The sequence below is a fragment of the Lagenorhynchus albirostris genome, chromosome 16 (assembly GCF_949774975.1).
Source record: "Lagenorhynchus albirostris chromosome 16, mLagAlb1.1, whole genome shotgun sequence".
NCBI lineage: Eukaryota > Metazoa > Chordata > Mammalia > Artiodactyla > Delphinidae > Lagenorhynchus > Lagenorhynchus albirostris.
Window position 1 is genome coordinate 62,264,507 of NC_083110.1, and position 12,465 is coordinate 62,276,971.

General features: G+C 42.9%; 1 protein-coding gene across 5 annotated transcripts in view; it reads right to left on the reverse strand.

Moving 5' to 3' along the window:
• The window catches only part of SORCS1 (sortilin related VPS10 domain containing receptor 1), a 559,188-nt gene that overhangs the window by 366,840 nt on the left and 179,883 nt on the right, over positions 1-12,465 (reverse strand). For all 5 annotated transcript variants that reach the window (XM_060125410.1, XM_060125412.1, XM_060125411.1 and 2 more), the window contains exon 2: positions 4,054-4,121. In XM_060125410.1, the coding sequence (XP_059981393.1) occupies positions 4,054-4,121 (68 nt within the window). The remainder of the gene's footprint in view (positions 1-4,053; positions 4,122-12,465) is intronic.

Genomic DNA, 12,465 nt, shown 5'->3' on the forward strand with positions numbered 1-12,465 from the left:
AAAATCACCAGCTCTACCAAACCTCACAGCTTAATCCACTGGAAAGTAGAGAAGATACTGAGGTGTAGTTAATTGTCCTGTGTCAGATCATCCCCCTTTCCTCTCAGTTTGACTCCCTGAGTGAACAACACCACAAAACAAAAACAAAATCAACAACTTGCTCCAGGATTAAGGTGTAATCAATGGCAAGACCAACTGGGAACCAAAGCTCATTCATTTGGTACAGCGGCATCTCGCTCTGTCAGCCGGGGTTTGTGGATTCTGTGAGGTTGAAAGCCCTAGAACATCACTGCAAGGTCAGCTGCTTCTTGGCCTCTCTCCTATTCTGAGACCCCAGAGACGTTTGCCACTTGCCCCCTTTGGACTATTCAGCCGGTAAAAGTTGTAAAGAATGTGTGCTCAATCAAAAAGCGCGTGTATCTATTTGTTGGGCAAGAAGCCATTTCCCTGTGGCCCAGTATTTTTCTGGAATAGGGCAAATGCTGCTCGAAATGTCGTAGCACTTTGAAAACCCTATTTTTAATATACATATATGTATATAACAATCATATTATATAGATAGATACATACATGTATACATATGTATATGATTAAAATGTTGTTTACTTATGTACAGCAAGATCCCACAGAAGACAGATGGGATTCTGGATGATCAATAAGCCGTGAAATGACTGAAGTTTATAACTAACATGCCTGTAAGTGTGTGGGCTATTATTGACAAATCGTGTGACCTTGGCACACTGTAAAAATGTTTTGGGAGGATGCAATAACGCAAGTCAAGCACTGAGCATCGTGCCTGACACATCATGAGTGCTCGATCAAAGTTAATTTTTGTTATTGTCGTCATTATTTTCATGAGCAACAGCATCGCTGCCGTTACCATGAAACCAGCAAGGTGTTGGGTTTAAGCACGTAAAGTCTACTTGAGAAGAGAAAATATACACATGAGCAAAGTAAAGAAGCAGCACTCCTGGGATCTGGCAGCTCTGGGTGCTGCGTAAGTATCTCCTTCAATACAATTACATGAGGCAGGTTACAGGCAAGTACAGTTCTCTCTCACTTTAACTGTCCAAAGATCTTTGTCTCTCTAAACAATGAAGTCCTGGAAGGCAGAACCTACATGCTATGGATCTATGTACTCACCCAACTTTCCTTCCCTAGATAAGAACAATATAAGATTATATTGTTATATATATTATATATATATATTATATATATATATAAGATTATATTGTTATATATATTAACTCCTCTAGGTTAGAGGAGTTAATCAATTCATGTTTGTTGAATAAATGAGTGAGAAAGAGAGTTATATGTTAGTGACCATGCAGTAGAGACAAAATTGTAGTATTCACTGGTCTATGCAAAACCAGATACTTACTGAGCACTATCTATGTGCTAAGTCCTGCATTCAGTGCTGTGAGTGTCCTGAGTATCTCTAAAACCTGGCCTGTGCCCCTAAGAAGCCCCCGACGGCTGGCATAGGCAGGTTTTCTGAGAAGATTGCACAAGCTGGTACAGGAGAAAATGAGTCAACACTTAGCAGTCTAGTCTCCTTCCAGATGACGTGGAATCATGAGGACCTCTCTTCCTGGTCCCATCCTTGACCCACCCAGGCCTGTCCCTCTCCACCTCTACGTTAACACCCCCAAAATGTCCCCTAAAGACCAAATATGGGCACCATGAGCCACTCAAAAAATGCAGCCCTGAAAAGCAATTGTGAAGTATTCTAAATATTCCCTTTTCTCCTTTCCTCTTTTCTAAATTGTCTTTTCAGGCATGTACTCTTCCATCAAAGTATTAAAACGAGCAGTTGCAATAACATAGAACACCTGCAGGAATCATTTGCCACATATGACATGTAGAACATCACACATATGGCAAGTGACTATTGTGGGTATGTTAGAAAAGCAAATAGAAATGGGTATATACACACACATATTACTTGTACATATGTGTATATTATGTGTATATATGCGCATGTGTGTATATGTATACGTATGTATATATCTTCCAGTGAAATTGATTCTAAGATGGAAAAGTCAGCAGGTCATTCTTGTCACGCTTTCCCAGGCTTAAGCCCACGGAGTTTGCTCCCTCAGAAGAGAGGTCTGGTACTATTGGAACGTGATGCTGTTTTTATTTCACTAAGCCCCTCCCTTAAGATAAGAAAAGAATATTCTTCCTGGACTGAGGCATCAGTAATAGTGCCCCATCAGAGAGAAAGAAGCACGCTGAGCGTGAGCTCCAGCAATCCAGGACAAGCTGTTCCTCACATCCCTCCAATATGCGCTTCCCAGGACTACTCAGGCTGGGAGTTACGGCTGCTCTGCCTCTGTCCCACTGAGACAGAACTGCACATCTTTTAATTTTCTAATATGCCAACGACACTTTACATGGCAGATGCACTACAGTAAAAGCTGGCTTTTACTTTCATTTATGCACATACATTAGAGAAACTTTCCAAGGAAGCATAAGCTTACTCAGAGATGCTGATGAATAGGTACTGAATTTAAACAATACAGCAGGAGTCAGGCCCTTAATGTATTAAAGAACTGTACTTTTTGAGGCTCCTACCAAACTTCCCACACTTGAAATCAGTTACATAAATTTCCTTGGGACAGAAACTCTGCATAATTGACCTCCTACTTGGGGAAAGAGCTCAATAATTGAAATGCCTGACAACAAACAAAAGAACAGAATCTAGCCTTTTCTTTGGTCTACTAGGGTTCTCCTAAGGCACAGGACAATTTATTTGGGGCTTCTTGTACACAATGTCAAGCCTAATAGAAAATAGACATCAGGTGAAAATGAAATTTAATGAACAATCTTCTTGTGAGACCTGGTAGATTCCTCTGGGGTGTCTGGATAGACATGAGCCTCCTCTTGTATGACCACTGCAATCCCCAATAAGGAGCAGGCCCCGAAACCAAATTGCTTCCATGTAAATCAACCTTCCCTCCCAAGCCACTGTTGACTGCACCGGGGGGGGGGGGGGGGGGAACACCTGACACAAACAGGGTGACTGCAGTCTTTCTCCCTAGACCTCAGCACTGACACTGAAAGCCAAGAGGCAGCCTCTCCCAGTCATGTGAACTGACAGGTAATGGAACCCCCCCCCCCCCCACTGATCTTATGTGGTCGACACTCACTAGCTTTGGTCTGCCCACAGACCACTCCCACCTTTCTGTATAACGACTCTCACTTAGTCTGTCTGTGCGTGTGTGAATATCATCTCCAGAGTTTGTCTCCACCCTCTCCCAGGTCAGGGATCATCATGTGATCCAGGCCTGACCAATTAGAGGACGTGCTCTCCTGGACTTCAGGGATTGGTTCGGGCATGGGCCCATGACACAGGCTGGTGGAGAAGAGCCAATCAGGAGTGAGATAAATCAATATTTTTTTAAGAAACAAAACGGAACAACAGAATGTATCGTTTCCAAGGAAAAAGGAGGAGAGAATAACTGCCTGGGCATTTGAGGACCTTCTTTTGTGCTAAATCCAATAAGTTAGTCTGCCCTTGAAGAATTTGTTCATTCATTTGAAAAAGTACTAATTGCCCACTCTATATGTGTGACGCAGTAGTGTGAATCCCAGAAATAAAGGCAAGCGTGTAAGTGTGTGTGTGCCCCTTTGTGCTGCAGAACCACGGAAGGGAAGCTGTGAAAGAATGTTGCCCTGGTAGCCTGCCTGGGTTCTGTAGACCTAGAGGTTACATTGATCCCCTCTGCAAAGATATCCTCATTCTTTAGTTTCTTCCCCAGTAAGCTCACAGATCAGTGAGAACTATGGGAACCAAAACGCATAAAGACAACCTAATAAGCAGTTTAGCAAAAGGATCTGTGACCAAAAGAAGAGGTCTATAAAAAGGAAGGGTCCAGCCTTCCTGGAAATAAACCCCAACCCATGGCTAAGGGAAACGAAGAGCAAACAGAGGAAGAAAGAGTACAAGGAACCAGAAACCTTCCCACCAGGAAACGGGGGTGGGGGTGAGCAGCCAGCCGAGGACATCATGTTTAAATAACACAGTAATTATTAGCTCAGCTTCCCTACCTCCAAAGCGAGCTCTCCGTGATGCTCCCCAGGTTATAGTCATAGAGCTTTGTCAAAATGAGAATCACCTGAAGGCAAAAGAAGAAATCCTGGTTAGTTTCAAACAATGACAATCTCATAGAACTGAAATGGCCCAAGCAAGGGCTTAGAATTCCTTTAATGGGCACTTCACGTAATTGAATGAGTTGTTGCAGCATCCCCTTACACAGATTGGGGAAGGGTTTGCCTGTGCCTTCCCTTAAACGGCTCAAGCCTGATGCCCTCCCTAACCTTCTCCCTCTCAGCCGGCAGCAAGACTTACCTGCCCATCCAGGCATTTCTTATCCTGGTGGGCTTAACACTTTCAGGAAAGCTAGCAGAGCTGTCAGATATGCGTCCTGCAAGGCAGCCACTGAGCAGGTGGCTGGGAGAGAGGAAGGTCAATGACACAGGTCCCAGCCCTCCTTGCTGTACCAGACGGGGCAGGTAACAGCCTCTCTGAGCCTCAACACGCTTTCTCTCAAAAAGGGTGGCCGTGAGGTCTTAAATTAGGTCATAAATGCAAATTACGCTTCAATTAGCGTGGGGTTCTTCAATGCTAGCTCTTTCTCTTTCTTCTCCTCTGTGGGTTTGGCTTTATTTCTTCTGATCTCCCAATTTCTGGGAAAGCCACTGGACTGAAGCAATAAGGACTAAAGCAACAGCATTTTAACAGGCGCAGATCTCTGACTTACGGGGTCCTGAAGCTTACAGGATTTAGGGAGCCCTTCATAAGAAACAAGATATCAAAGTATGAGTTCCAATCTCCACACCCTGGGAAGGGGGCTACGCAATTAAGGGACTTGGAAACCTAAGCTTCATTCACTTCTCGGCAAATCTTCCCTGAGTTTAACCTGTTGCTCTTTTCAACCTCACTCAGAGGAAGCTAAACTATTTAGCTCATTCTTCTAGAATTCAACTCCTATGAACCATTTACTAGGAGCCCAGGATTTTGCCTGATGCCCAAAGGGATCATACCTACAGATGAGGCCTGGTGGTCTGGGATCCACTGAAACTCATGACCTGGCTCCGCCCGTTAACTGAAGCACAAGAGTGCCATGACGCTTGGGAAAATAAAACAGAGCAGTGTGTTTCTAACCATGGATGGTCTCCGCCCTTATTTGCTCTCCTCACATAATGAAAAGAACCTAATAGCTCTGCTTTGTTTTCTGCTGAGGTTCCTATTTCTCTCCTCATACTCATAACCTAGAACATTTGGCCCAGTCCTGCTGTTTCCAACTCAGCAGAAAAATGGTGACATCAACTTCCTGGATTTTCTCTGAAGGCCAAGGGCTCAGTTCTAGCCACAGTGAGCACAGAACAGTCTAACCTCGAATTCCAAGGCAGCAAGATGCCAAGAAGTGCTGAATCCTTCCAAGTCCTACCCTGCTAGCACAGGGCTTGCTTTACTGAAGAGCAGATTCCGATCCCTTCTTTCACAGCAAGCAAACTGGAACTCCATGACCTTAGGTTTGCTCCAAGTTCAAGGGAACGAAGGACCACGGTCACCCCGAGACAGGCAGAAATCTGAGGACCTGTGCTCTAAGGCCACCCATCTCCTTAACCGCTGCACAGGCCTCCTTCAAGGATCTGTTCAAAACTTACTTCTTTAGCAAAACGTAAGCACGTGTGAGGCTCTGGGCACCGCATGGGCACGTCAGATGGCAGGCCTGCGGTGGGGGCATATGCTTAACAGATCCGTGTGCCAATTAAGTCGCTTGAAGTGCTAAATTTCAATCACCACCATCCCAGGAATGCTGATCAGCGGCAGCGGGGTGGCTGTTTGAAGACAGAGTGATGTCACTGCTCCACCTCGATACGATTTTGCCAAGCAGGTCTATAAATCCCCCACCAAGAAAATGGGTGTGTGGGCATAAAGCATTTCTAGGTGGTTGCTCTCCTGCTGCAAGTAAACTAAATAATGAAGTTCAGCTGGTCACAAACTGCCCCTCCCATCCATCTGACGAGGGAATTCACTGGAGCCCCAGAGAAGGAACCTTTTTAACCCAGCATGTAATGGTGTGGAACCCCTCACACACACACACAGAAGGTGTTTAAGCAATTCACAGGCAGGCGGGCAGGGAGGTACAAATCCACTCCCTGACTCTTCCTGCTGGGCTAGTAAAACGAAAATGCCAGTGATACCCTCAGGCAGTTTGTCAATACTGCACCAGATGAGGTGTCATTTATGGCATTTCAAGGCATATCTGCTTGGATCAATCTAATCTTTGTTTTCAGGAAGAGAGCAAGAAAGAAGGGAGAACTGCTGACCTTTAGTTATGTTTTCAATCGATTATTTGAAGCTTTTCCCCTTTTTTTCCCTTTCCTGTCTATATGCGTTATTTACCACCTTACTTCGGGATGGTGACAGTCATTATATTAGGTCGGATTTGCTGTTGTTTGTTTTTCTGCTCTGGTTAATTAGCAATACTGTTCTACAGAATTAGCATCTGTTAAAGGGCCACAGCCAAAACGACCACCATTAGATGAGAAAAAGAGGTCAACGCAATTGTCTGCCTAGGCTGGTTCTGCTGTCTACCATTTTTGTGTATTTTTTCAAACAAACAAACAAAAAATCACTGGAACTTATTGATCAAGTGAAATGTTATAAGTACTTAAAAAATATATAAATCATCATTTATTTTTATTCATTTGGTAAACAATTTTCACGTATAGATTTAATTCCGAGTCCAAGTGTACAGCATTTAATTGTAAATCCAATCAATGAGAACAAGGCTGTTCTGATAAATACTTTCACACAAAATGGAATATCTGTGAACATCTTGTTTTTTTCCTATATCTTGTTCTCATGATATAGTACCAAAATATCCTTGATTCAAAACAATAAGTGGTGACCATATGGTAATACCTTTTTTAGGTTCCTCTTTAAATCTTAGGATACTTTCTTTAAATAGCTATAATCTAAATATCTATGACTAGACAACCTCTACCTACATTGTGTCAGCACCTCAGTGCCCACTTATTTCTGGGACTTTCCACAGTGACATGTCTAAGGATCCCCCAACCAGTCTAGGAGCTGCTGTCACTGCAAGTCATCAGTCCTGTTCTTCTGCTGGGGCTCCTTCCTGCCATATCCACTGCTCATAAAGCTTCTGGGGGGGTGGGGGGGAGGGCGAGGAGGAACTTCATTTTCTCCATACTTATAAAGAGGATGTTGAAGCCTATCCACCAAGCTGCTGTTTTCAAATCGCTCATTCCTTGGAGGATGAGAAGGCACCAGAAACTGTGCCAGGCTCTGTGCAGGGATAAATGAGGGTCTTCAAGGGAATGAAGCTTCCTTTGTGGCTTCCTCCTCAGCAATGAGCTCAACAAACTATTACCTCTTTTTCCAGAGTCTCTGAAAGCTCCCACTGAATAATTCCACCAATTCCAGCCTCTCACCTGCCCCTCTGTATATAGGTATTAAGAAACCATCACATAAAGAAAATGTAGTATTCCTAATGCCATCTGCAGCAACATGGATGGCCTAGAGATTATCATACTAAGTGAAGTAAGTCAGAAAGACAAGTACCCTATGATATCACTTACAACCGGAATCTAGCATATGACACAAATGAACTTATCTATGAAACAGAAACAGTCTCACAGACATAGAGAACAAACTTGTGGCTGCCAAGGGGGAGGCAGGGGTGGGGAGAGATGGATTGGGAGTTTAGGAGTAGTATATGAAAACTATTATATATAGAATGAATAAATAAGGTCCTACTGCATAGCACAGGGAACTACATTCAATATCCTGTGATAAACCATAAGGGAAAAGAGTATCAAAAAGAAATACAGTATGTGTGTGTGTGTGTGTGTGTATAACTGAATCACTTTGCTGTACAGTAGAAATTAAAACAACATTGTAAATCAACTATCCTTCAATAAAATAAATTTTTAAAAAAGGAAAATGTAGTATAGTAGTCCACACAATGGAATATTATTCAGCCATAAAAAATGAAATCCTGCCATTTGTGCCAACACAGATGAACCTGGAGGGCATTTTGTTGGCAAAATAAGCCAGATAAAGAAATATAAATACTGTATCATTTATATGCAGAATCTAAAACAAACAAAAATGATCTCACAGAAACAGAATAGAATGGTGGTGGTTAGGGGCTGCAAGGAGGGGGGAAGTGAGATGTAGGTCAGAGGGCACAAACCTTCAGTTATAAGTTCTGAGGATCTATTGTACGGCATGGTGACCATAGTTAATAGTACAATATTATATATTCAAAACTTTCTGAGAGTAGATCTTAAGCATTCTCACCAAAAAAGAGAGAGAGAGAGATCTTGATCTTAGCAGTCATTACACAACGTATATCTATATTAAAGCATCTCGTTGTGCACTCTAAATACATTCAGTTTGATTTGCCAAATATTCCTCAACAAAGTTGGGGGAAAAAAATCACAATGAACCCTGGGAAAGGAAGATGCCAATTCATTCCTCCCCTCTGCTAACCCCAACTTCTTTCTGCTCTCAGTTACACAGCAAAAGCATAGAGACAGAGACACTAGTACAGCTGTCCTTGGTATCCACGGGGGATTGGTCAGGACCCCCTGTGGATACCAAAATCCATAGATGCTCAAGTCCCTTATACAAAATGGCATAGTATTTGTATATAAACTATGAACATCCTCTCATATACTTTAAATCATCTCTAAATTACTTACGATACCTAACACAATGTAAGCGCTATGTAAATAGTCATCACCGCGTGGCAAATTCAAGATTTGTTTTTAGAAAATTCTAGATTTTTTTCCAAATATTTTTGATCAGTGGATGATTGAATTCAGGGATGCAGAACCTATGGATACAGAGGGGATACTGTACATGGATGACTACCAGTCATTTTAGTGTAAAATAGCAAAAACCAGTAAAAATGAGTATCAAAATGGCAGGGCAAGCCTTATATCCGGGTCTGGATTAGAATGAATGAATACAGCAGGCAGCAGGCTAAGTTCACGTATCAGAAGTCGCCATTATGCCAAGTATTGGGACAGGTTACACCTTAGAATGTGACAGCAGGTGGTTTTTTAACATAAAAATATAATTTAGAAATGAAACTCCAAACATATAAGGAACGCCTAAAACACCTTCCTAGAAACCTGATTCTACACAGTATACCTTTAAAAATGTCTCTAAATTGATTACTAGACTGCAACAAACCAAAGTTTACTCTATCCTTCCCAAGTAGTAGCACAGGAATCCTCCTTTTCCTAAGGAAAGAACATAGTGTTTTCATCCTTTGCTAACTTAAAGCATGCGCCCCAGAGGAAGGAGGATGGAAGGTGGGGTGGGGGAGTCAATGCAGTTCCCCTTCCTTCATCCCCTAAGAAGGAATGTGCATATCCTCCCTGGAGTGGCCTCTCCTAATTACTTTGCTTGTGAGTAGCAACCTGGTTGGTAGCAGCAGACTAATGAGAATCTTTTCTGAAGGAGGAGTTTGCAGAGCAAGCTTCCTATTCTTCTTGAACTATGAATTTTGGGTAGCTCTGGGAGAACTAGTGGACATTCAGGGCGATCTGAGTTCCACTGGGACATCTGGCCTGGCCACTGGCCTTCAACTCATCTCTCCTTCATCTCAGGGAAATCTTAGAAAAGTAGGACATGTCTCCTCATTTTTCAATTATTAACGATTTTCATTCTTTTCTTTCTCACTGTGTCCAAATGTGGAGGTAGAATCTAATCTCAGGGGAAACAAAAGCGTGGCCCTGGGCTTCTTAACAGTGATCACTTTGGCTACAAGATCCTAAAGTCTTTTCATTCCTAAGGGTCTATAGCTCCAAATCCTGAATAATGAAGAGGGTGACACGGGTCCCAGTCTATGAAATGCCATTTTTTTTTGTAATGCTCTCAGTCATCAGTGATTCAGGGGGGGCGTGGGCAGGTGGTTCCATCCTCGTAAAGCTCGGGGTGGCTCCACAGAACTCAACCCTGCCAGTGCTCGTAAGCCCTCTCTCCTGAAGTGGGCCATAGTCAAGCTTGCACGAGCATTAGCATAACCACATGGAAGATGTTAGGTTCAGGGCTGCAGCTGGCCACCCACATCCTCCCCCCACCAGCTTCCTGAAGGCCCTGGTGTCCCCTCATTGCCCAGTCTTGAGTGTCCCCTCTCTGCTCACTGCACCAGCTTGCCAGAGACATTAGGTTGGGTGTTTATAAAGATGTGGATGGAAGTGAATATGGAGACAGAATAATAAGGGCCCTGAAGAGATGTGGAACAATCTTTCATGGGGATCAAAGGGTTGGATAAGATAGAAGAGGGGTATTCAACAGCCAGAAAGTTGTTTTGTTTTTAGTTGTTTTCTTTGCACTCCAGTTTTAGGGAAATGAAGAAAACTCACAACAGTGGTTTCCCTATAATATGCATGTTCCAGATTGGGTCTTTGGTTCAGAAAGCCTTATTCAACTTTCCAACTTAAACAGAGGTTCTCATTCTTTTAAGGAGCCATGAATTCTTTAAGAATCTGATCTAATAAAAGTTGTGAGCATAAAACAATGAATATAATGTTAATGATTTCACTGATCTCCTGAATCCTACGGGGGTCATGAATCCAAGGATAAGAACCTTCTGTAATTCCCAGAAAACGGGAGCTTTGTTAAGAAGAAAGAACTTTCAGCTCTAAAATTCCACACATTTAATTCAATCAACATTTATTGTGTCTTCTTAAGAAGCAGGAATAAAAAAATATGTGCTATCAGGACACAAAGGGAAAACGAGACTCAGTACCAGTTCCTGGACACTCACAGTCTAGTGGAGAGGCAGAGCTGTACAAAGATGGTGACAAAATAAGGAAGAAAAAGGTATGTGGCAGGAGAAAAGTGTTTATAATCTTGTAGAGAGCAAGAAAGAAAAACATCCTCAGCAAGAGCTTCTTACAAAAGGAGGCGTTCAAGATAAATCCCGAAGGATGTGTGTGACTCTGATGGACTTGAGAGGCTATAGAGATGATACTCTAAGGGAAGGGAGAATGAGGACAGGCATCCAGAGATGTGAAAGCTCACAGAGCAACAAAGAGAGCAGGTCCCCAGATCGAGCTCAAGCTTAGATTATGGGCAGTGCTGTAGTAGGAACTAGTCGAGGCCCCCCCATTATGTTAGCCCTTATTCTTTCCACCCATTCAACCGGTCTCCTACAGATGTTTTTTCCTCCTCTCTCTTGCTTAATTGAACTCTGAAAATGATTGCCCCCTAGTTAAAGCTGTACTATACACCCGACGTTTACTTCTCCAAGACAAAACTCCCTAACATTCCTTTCCTCTGTGAGAATTCTTCATTCCAGAAAGAAGGTCACAGAACGATAACCTCGAGGACTACTGGAACCTGTTCCGGAACCACCTGACGCCGGCCCTAATGATCTCAATGTCTCCAGGAGAAAAGAGGAATGCAAGACATCAGCCCTGAGCCTTATCTAGAGCTCTATTTTCCACCCTGAAACTATAAGACCCCTTCTTATTTCCCAGGAAGAGGGACACAGTCTTGAGGGCGTTAGCCTGCTGTGGCCCCCTTTGCCTGGCAAAGCAATAGAGCTACTCCCTTCTGCTCCTCCAAAGCTGTCTCCACGTTTCTGTTCGGCACCGGTGAACAGAGGCTGGGTTTTCGGCAACAGCAGAAACACACAAATATCAGAATAGAGAGATACATTTGGCTCTCCTGTGAAGGGCCTTAATATTAGGATGGCAGTGTGCTTTGCTGAAAAGAACAAAGGCTTTGCAATCAGCAGGAGACCAGATTTTGACTCTCGGTTTAGCCACCATATCTGTTCATATGTCTTTAGCATGAGAAATGGAGTATTAAAAATGACTCAAATAATAACAGATGTGTTATCATGTAACAAGAGGTCCAGAGTTGATGGGGTTCCACGACTAAGTTAGCCTAACAATGTCATCAAGGACCCAAGGGATACACATATATCCTCTCTGACAATGTCAACACAGGGTGCTACCTGCCCTCGTGTTAGCAAGGAGGCTGTGACACTTCTTTGCAGCACGTGCAGACACAGCTACTTCCAGCAAAGAAAAAAAGAGCCTCTAGTGTATATGCATGCTTTTGTTTTGTTTTGTTTAAAATTAGAAAGGAAACCCTTTCCCAAAAGCCCTACCTACAAAATCTCTGCAGTTTCAATGACCAGGATTCAGCCACATGCCCACATAGCATGTGCAATAAAAACTGAGAAAACAAGGGGGGCTCGGCTAGCACAGAAAAAGTGGGGAGTGGCCACTACAGTTAGTATCTGCCACTGCTTCACCTTGGATAAAGCCCTTAAATACTGAATTGACTTCTCTCATTTAAATAAATAAATAAATATCAGTAAAATGAGAAGATAATGTTATCTTTCTCTTTTATCTTGTAGAGTTTTGGGAAGCAAACACAGTAGGAAGTGGGGA